We start from the raw sequence: 16,450 nt of genomic DNA, 5'->3' as shown, positions 1-16,450 counted from the left end.
CCTCCTCACTTTGTTGCCTTTGAAACGCTGTGTTGCTTATAGGATCATAGTATTCGCTGCTTTCTTCTCTGCCTCCTGTTTTTATTCAAATCATGTGCTGTGTTTTAGATATCTGTCTTTTCATCTCCAATGGCATACTCTGTGAAGGTCAGAGGGGCCACGCAGGTCTTCCTCTGGTGGGGAATAACTCTGTGGTCTTGAAATCCTCCTCTTTATGTAGCTCTGATTAAAGGACCAAACGTCATAATGCTCTAGGGCTCCATTTTTTTTTTTCATCTCATGCTGCAAAGCTACACATTCACTGCTTTTGCCAACATCTTAACACCCACTACAGCAAGTGTTAATCATGGTTGACCTCAGCCATCCTATACTGTATTGTTTGGTAACAGGGAGGTGTGTGATTTATGTAACTGAAGCATCCTCATTCCGAACCTCGCTGAGCACTTAATCAAACCAGGTATTTGGTCACAACACAAGGATGAAGACAAATGCTTTGGGCAATTAGCTGGCATGACCATACAGGGCGCCTGCTGTAATGAGATTTCCAGGCCACGGCAATGCTCCTTCTCTGCCTGTCCTCTGCCTTTTACTGTCCTCTTCACCATACCTCTGGCTGCTCTGTCTGCGTCACACATGTCTATGTCACCCGTTTTCTTCATATAGACTCACATCACTCTTGTTTTCCGTTGTTGTGCCCTTTTGTGTTCATTGTATCTGCCGTACCAGCTGCAGCGCAGTCCTGGCGGCACACGTCTGCCATATTAACAGATCGTTTTGTCGTTTCCTCGCCAATTAGCCACAGCCAGATTGTTTACGTAACACGAAGTGATCTCATGCTTGTTTGATTCATCCTGATTTCCCCTGCCTCCTTTCTGCAATCCACATGCTAGGTGATGCAAATACTGTAAAAAGAAACGGGGAGGATGCGGCAGATTATGACTGAGAGATTTTTTTATTTCTTTGCGGTCACAAGATTAGTCGCCTGCTTAACCCTAATCAGAGGGTGTGTGTTTATGTGTTGTGTTTGCGAAGGCTCGACCCGAGGTTTGTGTGGTCTGTGGCTTTTGAAAGGCCCAAATCAGAAGCACAACAGAGGCTGAGATGGCTTTGCATAACCCAAAGGTTTCCTTGTTAATCCCAGCATGCTCACATGCTTTGGATTCTGTTAAAACGGGCAGATCAAAAGGATGAGTTTCAAGATTAATGTCCACCATTTCACACAAAGGGAATGGCCTGAAAACATGAGAAAAAAAATGTCAGATTCAATGTGTTTTGTCGAGACTATGTGGACTTGACAGATGCTAGTGGTTTTAATGGTGTGGAACAATGTGAGAAATGCCTCTCACGGTGCAACAGCAAGGTGCATCATGCAACATTCATTTGAATCCCGCTTTTTCTCGAGCACTATTTCCCTCTGCTTCCTACTTTCTGCCCCAACTCACTTTTGTTTATGTTCCGTTTGTGCTTTGAGACTCTGTTTTTTAATGCTTAGAGCAGCAGTTGTTTCACAGCCTGTCTCTCTTTTTCTACTAAAACACAGTCTACATGCTGCTACTCATCCGTCAGCCTATTTACTAAACTGATTAAACCTTAATTCATCAAAGCCCATTTGTCTCCCAATTCTAACTGCTGAGCAGTTCAATGTTTTGGTTCAATAACATTGCACACCAAGGCCAGTTATGGTAGTAGATGGGCTCCATTAAGGGACAACACTCATGACATGTATTACCCCCATAACCACTATTATTTTAACAAGATTTCATTTGTTGTATTAAAGCATGTCTGATCGTCATATTGCGGGATTAAATCAGAGACGTGGTCCTGCCATTCTAATTAAATTGCACACAATTGGAAAATCCTCCTTTTTTTAGTCACACAACTCTAATAAGAACTGACCCAGATAGCAATAATTGAAGCGTGTTTTGCTACATTATTGGCTATGTATCTCGGGGGTTCACTGAGCAATGACTGCATGCAAGGGCTAGTTAATATAGGTATTTAATGTTTGTGTGCGTGTGTGTGTGTAACGGGAGAGATTGGAAGATGTGTGTACCTGGATGTTTTTAATACTCACACAGAATTACTACTCTTAGTTGATTAGTTAATTGTTTTGGTCTTCGTCGACTATTTCTTTAGTTGATTAGTCTTTTTTAGTTTAAAAAAGAAAAGCTTTTTCATGCTTAGTGACTTATTTCCAAGAGACTCATGAGCATATCTCTGATGAACACAATATTTAAAGTTGTGCTTTTGTATGATTCTTTGTGGAGTAACTCAGTTCAACAGATCCGTTGATTAAATCAACTGATCGATTAGTCGACAAAATCATGTTAGTCGATTAAGAATATCTTGGTTTGAGGACAGCCCAAACGAATATACTGTATATATATATATATACATATATATATATATTTATATGTTTTAAGCAAGTTTAATTGGTACAATCAACAACGGTTACACCACATTGACAGTTTCACCATCATTCCCCAAATATTCTATCAAAATTGATTAAAACCAGAAATTTCTAACTCCTCAAACAAAAATGTGTGCAAGTTATATTTGATGTATAACTTTTGTATTCACCATTTTAAATTGACTATTCAATTCAATTTATTTGTATAGCCCAAAATCACGAATAACAAATTTACCTCAGAGGGCTTTACAATCTGACATCCTCTGTCCCAGAACCTTTGCATCGGAAAAGGAAAAAGTCCCCCACAAAAAAACTTCAACGGGAATAAAAGGAAGACGCCATAAGAAACAGTGACATTATTGACCCATACACAGATATTCAACAAACATAAAACACACTTAGTCACACAATTATCCTGGTGAATAGTCTAAAAATGTGTTAAAACAATCAAAAACAAACTAAGCATAAATCTTAGCATGAATCTTTTTTTTTTGGTCCAAATGTTGACATAAAGTTTTATCAACCAGGTTTAACATCTCCGTTCTTGTCTTTTAATAACAACCATTTGATAAGAAACTTTTTTTAGTCAATGATGCTATGAAAAGGGTTGTATAATGTGTCACAAGCTGGGGGCATGGAGTTTGAAAGGCAGGGAGGGTCTAATGAAGAGAGTTGGATCATGGGAAGTGTGGGAGCCAGCGTTTGGGAGCTTGATCCATACCAGGGCCTACGACAACAGCTACGATTTCTTGGCATCTGCTGCTTATTTTTCTAGCTGTGTGTTTGTGTGTGTAGCTATTGTACACGATACACTGTATGAAATGATATGTACCTGTGTGTGTTAGAGAGAGGGACATGATGACCCGTTCTGTTTTCTCTGACCCTGTCCTTTCCTGCTTTTCAGAGACACAATGGGGACATTTTAACAACGGCGTCAGTCAAGCACTTGAGTCACCGGCGCTTTATGGTATCCTTCCAGCTAGACGGCGCCCAGCGAACGGATCAAGACCTTTACCGCTGTGTCACTCAGTCCCCCAGGGGATCTGGGGTCTCAAACTTTGCTGAACTCGTTGTCAAAGGTAAACACTCTCTCTTTATTTGTCTCTTAATGTTCTCTTCTTGGTCTTTCTCTCCCATTTTGCATTTTTTCATCTCAACCACTCGTTTCCTGTTGTTTTTATGATAACAGGATTTTCTGCTTCTCCCGGTCACAGTAGTTTACTGCGTGTCATTCGAAGGAGAATTAAAAATGAAATTGATCACACTAGGCACTCGTGTGAACACATTTCAAATCACCCATAGGATATCTTTTGTGCATAATGGGTGAAATCACAGACACCTAACCGATTTCCATAAAATTCACAAAGCCCAAATTGTACGGTGCCCGACACACATGAAGGCTCTTTGGATGGCAAATGCAATCTCCCCGACATGTTGTTTTTTGAGCTGGAGTTGTCAAAAAGTCTGCCATACTCAGCTCTCTGTCAAAGAGCTGTGCACTTGACTTGGACTCCTGCAGCCCCTGTCATATCATGTACCTCAGATGGTGACCTCACTCCCATTACTCACTCCAACCCCACAGCCTGACACCACTTTGACAGCGTAGTAATGACATGGCTGTGGGATGGTTTGATGGCATAACAAATTCTAGCCCTCAGCGAAGGGAGGTTGAGAAGGGGAAATAAGGATATGAAAGGTTCCCAATCTTCTTGTCCTCTACTGTATGCTCCTCCCGATATTACGTTTTTTAAATGACTGATGTAAGGGACGAGGAGAGTTAGAGAGAGTGCAAAACACGCTGTATTAATGGCAATATCAGTCTCTACGTTGTCGGTCTGTTGATCAATTGGTTGGTCCCTTTATCACTTTGGTTCAGGCTGAAATAGCTCAACACCTGTCTGGTGGATTGCCATCAAAGTTTGTACAGACATTCATGATCCCCAGGTGATGTATCTGAATGATTTGACGATCCCTTTAGGTTGACATTTGTGGTTGTTCTTGAAATGTCTCAGCAGCATTTGGATGGATTGCCATGAAATCTGGTACGGACATTCATGTTCCCCATCAGGATCCATTGTAATAACTTTTTCTCTAGTGGCATTATCTGGTCAGAATTTCTCTTTTTGCAATACTTTCATTCAAATGCCTGCTAAACTGATGACATTCCCAGCAGCCTCATCTGTAATTTGTGTTACACGGTGGCTGAGTGGGCAGAGCAGGTCATCCTTTAACCACTAGGCTGGAGGTTTGATCTCCTACTGTCTGAGTGTCCTTGAGTGAGACACTGAACCCAAAGTTTCTCCGACGGCGCTTCACGGCAGCCCACTGCTCCTTAATACTTAAATGCAAAGGTCAAATTTAATTTAAGTACCTGTATATATGACGATTGTAATAAAGTTTAAGTAATAATAATGAGGGAAAACACTTTTCTGGCCATTATTCCTTGCAACGGAAGGGAAGATTGTGACCATATTTCACCTATGATCAGATACTAAATTGGTGACACTAATTTTGGGTGCCCACCTTAAAACTGTGGTGATTATATAGATCGTCTGTGCTGCTGGGTGTCCACGTTTGTAGCTTCTTTGCAGCAACATCTATATTGGAAGCACTGTCTCTACTGTCATGGCTACAACTCTGTGGTCTGTTAGAATCAACTTCATAGGCCAAGCATGTGAACACGTACGAGGACCGTGACTCTGTTGTTTCTCTCAATGAACTTATACACACAGCCGAGCAACAACAATTTATATTTCCCAATATCGCAAATCCTCAAGGGGCTTTAAATTCTCTACTTCAAACAACATCCTCCATCATTAGACCCTTGACTCGGATGAGGAACAGCCCACAGGCTTTGATCTTGTCATTCATACTCTTTGCAACAAACTGCCAATCTGCCACAGCTCGTTGTAGAGCGGTGAGAAAGGTTATCCAAGATGGCTTTGATTTTTGCCCTTCTGCTCCTCTACGCCACTGCCTCCACACTCCACACAGTTTCAAGGAGAGTCTGGAAAGACATGGATGTAAACTATAAGTTGACTGGTTGACGGACGTATACAACGGCGAGGCTGTAATTCTGGTTTTTAATCAGGACAAAGATGTTATTTATGACAAAGCTCATTCTGCACCACAAGTAGGTGTGATGCCCGGTTGTAAGTCATGTTCAAGTAGACTGCCTGTGACCCTGTAATCTGTTTCACAGGAGCTGAGACCAAGTCCTTAACGAGACTTTTATGAATCCCTTTCCACACACTGCCCTGCTAAGAAGGGACTAATCATTCCCTTAATGAGTTGGAACCACCCATTTAAACTTTGTAGATTGAATGCAGGAATCATGATGAAGCTCTCTTATTGCCCGGACAGCTACGTGCCCACATAAAGAATAAAACATTCTCATCTTTCTCCTTATGGTACTGTATGACTGCGGCTTTTGTTTTGGCCCCATATTACAGTTTGATCCTGAGCACATTTGAAGATGTGTTTTCAGGGATTCACCCCCTCTTAAAGCATGAGTCTCACTGCAAAGAAATCCTTAATGAACCAGAGAGCAATGTTTAGTTTGAGAAAGAATGAGTCCTAAAACCTGAAATTGAGTTAGCATTTTAGCACTTTTTCTCCTCTGGAAGTCATTGGTTTTAACATTTTGTGCTACGATATGAAATGCGTCAGTCGGCACCTCTCTCGTGAATTTGAAAGCGTTAATGTGTCTTAAAAGGTGGTAGCTAACGTTTGGCTAAATGAGACTACAAAACGTCATCATATTGACAAAATATGTAAATATCATAAACGTGTTTTTGCCACAGAGCTTATTTTCTGCAATAATCCAAAATCCAATGGAGAATCCCTTTGGCTTTTTGTCGATGCCAACTTCTTGGTTGGCCATCAAAACTCATCCTTGCAGCACTCTATAGCTCTGTATAGAGAGGGAATCAATGAAAAGGAAAAACTAATAATATACTGAGAAAAGTGTAAAATTAACAAACTAAATGCAGAAAAAAAAAAACTGAGCAGTGAACTTACAAAATACACGAGTGAGTTATTTAAAATTTGTCCCCATTGGCTGCTTAGCCTTAGGCCTAAATTCAGCCTTTCATTATGGATGCAGTCATTGACAGCCCTAAGATGAGGTGCTGCAGACTAAGTCAAGGCAAAGGGAAGCAGCCGGGAGTAGAGGTGAGGAGCTAGTAATGTTGAAAGCTTACAGAGAGGAGCGCCATAAAAGACAGAGGCGCCACTGCCGGATGAAGGATTAGTCACAGCCACAGATCTAACTCTGATCTTTTCTCCTGCTTTGTCCTCATTTCTTTTGCATTCCCTTCCCTCCCTCACACTGTTGCCCGTGTAATTGTTCAGTGGCTTGGATCTGCCAGTAAGTGACATTTGACCGGTGGGCTCTGGAATTAATCCTTGGTTTGGCAATCTTTTCAGACAGTGATGCAGAGTCTCCTCTTTCATCCTGGTTACCAGCTCTGAGGACTGAACACTCAGACAGAGAAAAAAATGTACACCACTTAATCCTTCAGCTACAAAGATCATACACATTCAATGCACTGCATCACTGCATGCACAGCTGTTTTTTCACTCACTACTTTGCTAAAAATCTATACGAGGATCTGAACGTCTTGTTAATAGGTATGACTAATCTGCTCTTTGGATGCAGTTTGACCTGCTCACATCCTGCAGTCTCTGGGGACTCATTTAAGACTCAGTAGGCTTTAAACATAGTGAGAAATCTGTTTGCATACAACTGATTAATGAAATTTATACCACAACTTTACCTCCCTTGACTGTGAGTAGTGTTATGGGCCCGCCAGCAAATGCCTTTTAACGATTTAAACTTGTGTTTGAACAGGAAAACGAAAAACACTCCTTTTTATTTCCTCCGACAGTACCTCCATCCCCCATTGCGCCACCCCAGCTGCTGCGCGCCGGCTCCACTTACCTAATCATCCAGCTCAACACCAACTCTATCCTGGGAGATGGCCCCATTATCAGGAAGGAGATTGAGTACCGCGCCAGCCAGTCTCCGTGGTCAGAGGTGCACGGAGTCAACGTGGTCACCTATAAGCTGTGGCACCTGGATCCAGACACAGAGTACCACATCAGTGTGCTGTTGACTCGGCCCGGAGAGGGAGGAACCGGCCCACCTGGACCGCCTCTCGTGAGCAGGACCAAGTGTGCAGGTGAGCTCGTAACACACTGTACGACTGGACAGGGCGTGGCCGCCCTAATGCTGTCATGGTGAGTTATGGTGTTGGTGTAAGTGTTCAAGGATTGTTCGAGGTGAACGTATTTTAGTTCACAAGGAAAAATCAGAAAGACTTAAACATGATTTTGTTTTCATTCTTATCCCTCTAATCCTCTTAGACCACTCAGACTCTTGTCAGTACTATTGCTACTGCAAACTGCTGTTCGCTGGTCAGTTGCTTCTGCTGCTGCATTGTAAGATGAAAACGCACCACCCAGCTTTTATTATTGTAACAAATGTTATTTGTTTCAAGCAGAATTGTGGAGTATTGTTTACTTACTTACACTTACATCTCTTCTATGGCATGGATTTCTTTGCTGTATCTGAATATGAAAGAATGTTGTCATGTTTGCAAAGAAAACTGGCTATTCACTCTTTTTTTTTTATTGGGCAGAGACAATCCTCTGAAAGGACCCATTATGCAACGTGTAGTGCTTAGGGTAATTACAGTGTGCACTGTTAAGGTGCTGCAGTCCCCCAGAGCTCCGGATAAGGGAATTCAGTGTGTTGAACACCTGTCTGTTTGGTAGAAACCACAAGCATGGGGCAGCAGGGTCTTCAATGCAACCTGTACCAGGATGCTGCTCTGTGATTTTCTAAATTGCACAGGTTTATAGATTTAATCTAGATTAAAATAATACCAATAAATGTGTCTTCTTTGCACTTAATTAATTAATTCCATGAAAAGTCCACAGCTGAAAGTACCAATGCCCAACAGCAACACCCCGAAACTTCAGAGAGTCTTACATTACGGGGCTGTATCTGTCACGATAATCTGCTAAAATTCAATCAGAGAGGAGCTGATAGACGAGTTGTGACTCGGTCGCTGCATATACTTATCTCTTAAGAAAAGACACATTTGCTATCACTGGCGTTCTCTGAACTCTGCTGAGGAGACTGAGAGGAAGACTTTTTTTAGCTGCCAGCACTGCAATATTGGTTTGACTGTTATTTAAAAGATAACAGCTGACTGACTACAGTGACTAGCCTAAAGCAGGCTTCTTTGATATCTACTGAAGAGGATAGACATTTTTGGCACGAACAATAAATGGACAAGAAAGAAATGGACAAAATGTGTAGGTGACGTAGGTGTAAACATATCAATCACAGTAAACACAGATACTAAGTGTCTTAAAATAAACAATGAAGGACACATAACTTTGGCCATATCTGTACAACTTCACATATTCATAACAGGTTTGTAGGGCCTAAACTAAGGATTATATTCATTAATTTGCAGGTTAAGTGCTATATTAATCAATTAATATTGTGTCTGTCAATGTTAGAAAGTATTGACAATTATAAATTCCAAAAGCCCAGCGTGATTTCAAATTTTTGTTTTATGTGAACAATCCAAAATCAGAGGATATTTAGCTTACTGTCATATACGACAAAGAAAAGCAACACATCCTCCCATCTGACAACCTGGAACCAGGTTGGTTTTTACCGCTTTTGCTTGAAAAACAACAGAAACAATGAACCAATTATCAAAAAAATACAGTAGTTTCTTATAAACTAATTATATAATAGACAAATTGTTTCAGCTCTATTAGCTTGCTTCCTGCTTCCTCTTACACTAAAGATACAGCAACATGCAGATTTAAATGAATTTGTTTTTCATTGTCACCTATCACTCGGGTGAAGCACCCCTATCGTCTGCCAGTGTGCAGACACGGAACACCCAGGGAGATGAGTGGGATACCGGCAAGCCACTCCCATCCTCACTTTAAAATGTACACATATATATCACAAAGAGTACTGTGTTGGTGTAGATGCACACACTCATTACCGCTGCCTGCATCTGCAGTGCGTGCGCATCGCTCACAGGCACACAAAATGAAGAGCTTTGTGTTACCCAAAGGCAGTCTGTGGATTTGAGTCTTCCACGGTCATCACTCTTTTCTATGCCCAACGGTCTCTTCCTGCCACACACCATCCCTCACATATCTCCCTACAATGCTTCAGTAGAGGCTCCCTGGCCCCCTCTCCAATGACATATTAAAGCTACTCTCCTCTCTCAACAGCCAAAGACACCCCCCATTCATCAGGGCACCATGAGTGAGCTCACAGCGCTCCTTCCCCAATCCCTGCACCAAGAGACACAGAAAATTCACAATAAAAAAAAAAAAGTGGAAAAAGTCGATGGCAAGAGTAGTAAGAGTGGAGGGAAGGCTGCGGTGTGGGAGTATGTGTGGGGGAGAGAGAGGTGGTTTTTCAAAGTGAGAGAGTGAGTGTGCGAGAGGTGAAGCGAGAGGAGATTCACGGCGTACGGAAATTGCTTTCAGTTGCTGGTATCGGTGTTTGTGAAAGTCACTAAACTCAACCTTTAATGATGTATTTACATTTCAACCACTGTGACATTAGCTTGTTCAACCATGTGTGGCATAATTAATACTGCTGTTTGCTGAGCTGTTAAACAGGGCATTTAGATGCAGTACTAGTTCAATACAGAGGCAGTATAGGTGAAATTAATTTTGCCAATCGTTCTGTCTTGTAGTTTTTCTTTCCGTGTTCACAGCCCTTACCTGGGCGTATTGATGTGTTATACACTGTACAGTAAGCTGCAACCCTGTAAACCTCTTCCGCCTGGTGTATCTCACCTTCTTGACCCTGCAGGAGACAACAGAGCTCTCCCTGGTCAACCTCCAAACCATCTGGTCTCTGCTATCCCTACTGACTCCGCATACTACCGCTGAATCCTAATCGTCCAACCTTGCTGTTGGCCTGATTAGGTTTAAGGAGGAGAAAATAGATGGTGGGGGTGCTGCGGTGATTTCAGGGAGGTGGTAATTATCCAGCGAACAGAAGGGAATTTTGGAACCTTCGCTGTATTTAGGAGGGAAGTGAATTTCCTCTCCAGGAGCTGTGTCTCGCCACCGTGACTAATCTCACTCTTCTATGGTCATGCTGAATACTTCTATCCTGCCCAAACATGTTGGCTAGCCGGCGTACGCATACACAACTTCGCGGAGTCGAACTGTCCTCGTACGGCTGCTGTAAAACTAATGACCGTGAATGTGAACACGGTCTCTGCCTGGCTCTGATGGCCATCCAGGTGTGCTTGATGAGCCATTGCTGTGATTATCAGCACGGTGCATTAGCACAGCTTGAAGCCCCTCAAGTAAATCACAGAGGCAAGCCGGGCATTTGTACTGCAGGTGGTACCCGAACTACGTTAATGCGCTTCAACCTGCTGCTGGGTCACTGAACCTTCTGGAAAGCCCCTGCCCATGATGCTCTTGGTCTGTTAGAGGGAGCCAACACTGGAGCCTGACTAAAATTAGACACTTTAGGAACACAAGTGCTTTGCCTTTCTTGGCATGTCGTCCATCATGTTTTCCATTCTCAGCCAAAATTCCCTGTATGTTTACATCTGGGGTGCTTGGATTTACGTGTGCTTGGTTTTTGCTCGCACATGGGTAAAGGCGTGCATGTCTGTATCAATTTGGGTTTTCCCGTCTGACACAGTCAGTGCAGATACCCTCCACCGATGCATGCAATATAAGGCAAAGTCTGCTCTGTCCTGCTGCTATCCCATCTCACAGTTTTAGGGGAGATAATAAACCAGAACCTGTCACATCTACTCTAACTTCCAATCTCCAAGGATCAACATGGTGCTCTGGGCTTTGGCCATGTTGGGGTGGCTGCAGTTTTCGCGCCACAGGGTGCCAGAGAATGGGTGCCAGATCGGACTAAGCAAAGGGAAGGGGCTGGCACAAATGTCCACTTTGAGAAAAGCCACAATGGGCACACTGTGGCTTCTTTGGCGGCGCTTTCATCAACTCAGCAGTTAAATGCCTCTCTTTATTTAGCTCTCAGACTGTGCAGACTATCAATTGCACCATTAAGACAATCCTCAGCCACACTGAACAATGGAACATTAACATTTCTGGCTACTTTGCGATTGCTGTGCCCACCCATTTATCTACCGTCACATTAGTCTGGATGAGGTTCTGATCAATGCAATGGTCATATTTACGCCTACACGGCCTACTGCCAGACAGCAAATTAAAAGAGAAAGCTGGAGACTGCCGAAACCTTCAGTATAGATTGGAAATGTCATAAAATTTAATTTTAAAAGAATTGTTCTACCATAAGCAGTAATACGTGCATAAGAATCTTGGCATAGGGCTGTTGTATCTTATGTTACAGTAGCATGTAAATGTTTGTCTGTTTGAACATACATGTAAAATAGATGTGTGAGAGAGAAATAGAAGATGAAAAGAGACACAACAAAAGATAAAGAGACTGGACTTAATAATTATTTAACACAACACATGCATGCATATCTGTGTGTCCTTGTACAGCTACTTTAAAATCCATTTTCTTAGATAATTCTTGTTTTAGTGCATTAGCTCCTACTAAGTGATGCATTAGCTGCCTTATTTAAGTTCCTTGCACTAATCTGTGCTGCAGTGAGAAATCCCACTGAGTGCACGAGTCAGTACGGGAATGAAGACCTTGGCCAGTAACCTCAAACTCCAATGATCTCTTCCTGTACCCCATATCTCTGCTGTCATTCCCTGCCTCCCTGGCCCATTACTCAACGTGCCCTATTAAAAGAATGAAGCAATACAATACATTAGGTAGCATATTGCTTGACAAAAAGGAATTGACTGTGTTTATAATGGCCACTGATAAATGCCCCCATTGATACTGAGGATGTCCTTGGCTTAACTCAGCCTCGCTTCAGTTTTCCGACATCCTCCTGAACACTGGCTGGTCTGTGCTTCTGTGTATAGAGGCCCTCTTTATCTTTCAGCTATAGCCATTACATTTGAGGGAGATATCAAAGACAGGGCTGTTGTTCTTTTCGTCAGAGAAAGTCAGGGTTAACCCGGCAGTGACCAGAATTAACTCGGTGCCTTCTAAAAATACATCTGGCCGTCGCAATGACCCACAAGTAAAAGTGACCAGCGGAAGTGAGTGCCCTTGTAAAGCACTGGCATTTTTTTGTGTGTGGATTAAACCTCAGGGTAAGGAAGTATAACTACTGGATAGTCAATTTGCTCAGCGAAAACAGAGGCGGGGACTGGTGGGAGTGCGACAGCAACCCGCAGCCTGTCCAATTAATTAGCACAATTGGCACAAGTTCCCGCTCTGCCATGGGGGATGTGGGTGTGTCAACACGTCAACCTCCATGTTGTGGCGGAGCAATATGGCCGCATCTAGGAGGGAAACAAGTGGAAGACTGCCCGGGTAGTCCTGGGATCAGTGACAGTGTCGTATGCTGGGAAATCAAATATTTCACAATAAAATGTAGCCACCTGTGGTTTAATTTTCTAGAATTCAGTATTGTGCTTTCAGGACTTCCCTAATATCATTGCTTGTTTTTGTCTCCACTTTCGTTATTACTCAATTTTCTTTTTTTCTTCCTCAATCTTCCCTCCCTCCCAGAGCCTATGCGTGCATTGCGAGGCCTCGCAGCCACCGATATCCAGTCCAGGCAGTTGTCCCTGCAGTGGGAGAATTTGGCGTTCAACCTGACACGCTGCCACACCTACTCAGTGTCCCTGTGCTACCACTACACCACGGCGGGAGGCGGCGGAGGCCACAACACCACTGTGCGCGAGTGCATGGCAGTGGAACACAATGCTTCACGCTTCACACTGCGTGATCTGCCACCCTACCACGGCATCCATGTCCGTCTGTCACTGGCCAACCCTGAGGGGAAGAAAGAGGGCAGAGAGGTCGCCTTCCAGACCGAGGAGGACAGTAAGTCTCCTGGGGAGGTTACAGAATAGATAGTATGGAAGCAGAGGCCAGGGAAACTAAAGATGAAAAGTGTCATTGGTAAAGATTTTAAGAGAATTGATTACCTTTAACATTAATATACAGTAGTCACACCAAGCTAAAACTAATGCAGTCTAATGCAACCAATCCTACTTACATCAGGAGATATAGAATAAAAAGCAGACTAACTCATTCACACATCTTAGGCACAGCTACGGGAACAATTTTGGGGTTAAGTGTCTTGCTCAAGGACACATCGACTAGCGGATCGAACCGCCGATCCTCTGATTGTAGGACGACCCTGCTCTCTACTTAGCCACAGTCGCCCACAGTATACAGTTCAACAGCACCATCCTGCATCCTCCAAAATGACATTACTACATGACGTTAGACAGCTGCCTTGGAGGAGTGCGATGTCTAAAATATAGCAGATTCCCTCTAATTGTTGAACTATTCATATAGCAAATGTCAGACAGGAGACTATCCTGACCTGAGACTGCCCACAACCAGAACTTTACTGTCACTGTGATGGTTGCTTTTGAGATTTTATGATGTTTTTCAAGTATTAATTAAGTGCACGATATGTGGGTAAACCATACAAATTCATATATGATGTGGTAAATTTGCTAGATATTGCAAAACATTAACAACAGCTCCTATGCATTCCTTACACACAATACAGAGAGTGTGACCATCTGACTGAGGCGGAATCAGCATTACAAAAGATCCGTTTCATTTTTAGACAAAAATAACACAACAGAGAAAACATTATATCTGAGCCTCTGGCAACCCTGAGATAGGATTTTGTGCTTATTTCGTATCTCCTATTATTCCTTTGTGCCGCAGCACATCGTCTGCATGGCAGTTGAGGGAGGAATCAATTCTACCGTGAAGACAAATCGAAACAAACAAGGTTTTTAGAAAAAGATCTATACAGTACGGGGAAAGATAGAAAGAGATCAAGAGAAAATTAAAAAGCAAAAGAAAGATTTTTTTTCCTGAAGTGATTGAATATACTATATATATATATATATATATATATAGTATATACTGTATATATATATACATATATACATACAGTACATGTCAATTATAAACGCTTCTTCCAAAAGCCTTAATAAGCAACTCTGTCCTCTAGACTAACTCAATTCAAAGAATAACTGTTGACTCAGCTGTTTGGATCTTGCTTTAGCCTCAGGCCTGCATCTCACATAAGTCTTTCTCTGTACAGCACCCACACACACCATGGGGACTGGGGCTGCAACTGAATGGCCCAAAAAACTGTTAATGTTAATGTCCTCTCACTGCCATTCAGAAATAAGTGTACCAGCAATTGTCTGACATATTGATCAACATATTTTAACTGAAGACTGATATAAAATGATAGTATCCATCTTAGAGTTTATTTCTCTTGTCTGCGTTGTGGTTACATAATTGATGCAGTTCATAAATTAACTGTGTCCTTATCTGATGTGCTGTGCCTGCTGCTCACTCGTCTGAGTGTCTCATGTGGTGCATTGTTCTGAGCCACTGTAACATTCACTTCTGTGATATTGACAGGAGAAGCTCACTGTTGGATTAGCACTTCAATTTCCCCGGCAAATGTTTGTTCTGTCAATTTCTTGTAGTTCCCGGAGGCATAGCGCCAGAGTCGCTCACCTTTACCCCGCTGGATGACATGATCTTCCTGAAGTGGGAGGAGCCCGTCGAGCCCAATGGCCTAATTAACCAATATGAGGTGAGCTCACAGAGACACACCGTCACACACCGTCTGTCTTGTCACTTTAAAGATTGTTAGCATGGTTAGCGTAATTGTTAGTTTAGTTGACTTACTTGGACGAGCAAGGCAGATGTTTAAATGTATGCTTAACTGTTTATTTAAACAGTATTTTTCCCTTTTAACGTTACTAAAGGAAAGGCCTTAAGGATGACGACTAAACGCTGTCTTTGATAAGGAGTTTGTCTGGGGCTAGCATTACTGGACTGTTAAGTTTCCTCCAATCCAATAACACGCAGTACAGATCCGCTAATCTACGTTGATATACACCAGATGCATCCAGGACCGTGTCCTTAATAGTTGAGAAATACTTAAAAAGGATTTTTATTTCTTTACGTAACCTGTTACCCCACACAATGTAGTCAGCTAATGCTAACCCTCTCCCTTTATCTGTAGGTAAGTATAGCGTTTTTTTTGAAAGGTTTGGCAAACACCTAAATCCTAGGAATTGAAATATCTATTTTTCAATTAAAATTAATATTAATCCAAATCATTGATGAAAAGTCCAATAAGTGCACAGACAACTTTAAATTTGACCATCTGCAATTCCATGTCAACTGGGCAAACATCTGCTGAGGAAGATGCGTGATATGATAGAAAGCTCCAGAAGAGCTACTAAATTGACATTGTGGTCAGAATGTTTGGTCAACTAGAGTATTTTTGGTTTTCAGCAGCTGTAGGTGCACATAGACAGCACGTCCAGTCACATACATTTTTTTAATCTCAAGCAACATTCTAAAATATTAGCATGCTCCTGTAACTGAAATGTGCTTTTTCCTTTGGTATTTTTGTGTCCAGTGCAAAAGTACTTTCCTCTCTATTTGGTGAGCCATTTTCTTCAACTGCCACTGCAATTGGCACAGTACAGACGTACTTAATCACCAAACCACTCTGCTCCATTTTGTATTCTCCCTCACCCAACCATGTAGTGCACGGTGGAAAAATAGCAGCGTTACTCGGATTCGCTCTCTCTGACCTTGTGCACATGGCCAAGCCCCATCACTTAACACTAGTCTTGTGCCATTAAAGCAGAGCCCCGTGTCAGGCCTTATGTTTTGACCGGTAATGATTTTGGATTTTCTGTGTACCTTCTGTCTGCGGTGAGCCATCAGTGGGCCTGCTTACCTATCCTCAAGCCTTCTTTCATTGGACTCACTTGCAACGTCGCCTCAAGGATATTATTAAATAGGATTTGTGGTTTGACATAAAAAGTGGAGAATGCACAGGATCTCTGAGTGTGTTGAACTTTATGAACTAATGTAGAACTCTAAAAATAACTTCT

At 42.3% G+C, this 16,450-nt stretch overlaps 1 protein-coding gene across 7 annotated transcripts in view; it reads left to right on the top strand.

The window, feature by feature from the left end:
* The window catches only part of ptprub (protein tyrosine phosphatase receptor type Ub), a 143,972-nt gene that overhangs the window by 84,286 nt on the left and 43,236 nt on the right, over positions 1 to 16,450 (top strand). For all 7 annotated transcript variants that reach the window (XM_031852457.1, XM_031852462.1, XM_031852459.1 and 4 more), the window contains exons 6-9: positions 3,315 to 3,489; positions 7,300 to 7,593; positions 13,056 to 13,373; positions 15,020 to 15,129. In XM_031852457.1, coding sequence (XP_031708317.1) covers positions 3,315 to 3,489; positions 7,300 to 7,593; positions 13,056 to 13,373; positions 15,020 to 15,129 — 897 coding nt within the window. The remainder of the gene's footprint in view (positions 1 to 3,314; positions 3,490 to 7,299; positions 7,594 to 13,055; positions 13,374 to 15,019; positions 15,130 to 16,450) is intronic.

This window comes from Anarrhichthys ocellatus, unplaced genomic scaffold (assembly GCF_004355925.1).
Source record: "Anarrhichthys ocellatus isolate YVR2014 unplaced genomic scaffold, GSC_Weel_1.0 scaffold13, whole genome shotgun sequence".
NCBI lineage: Eukaryota > Metazoa > Chordata > Actinopteri > Perciformes > Anarhichadidae > Anarrhichthys > Anarrhichthys ocellatus.
The sequence above is the reverse complement of the archived record's forward strand: the minus strand, read 5'-3'. Positions and strand labels throughout refer to the sequence as shown.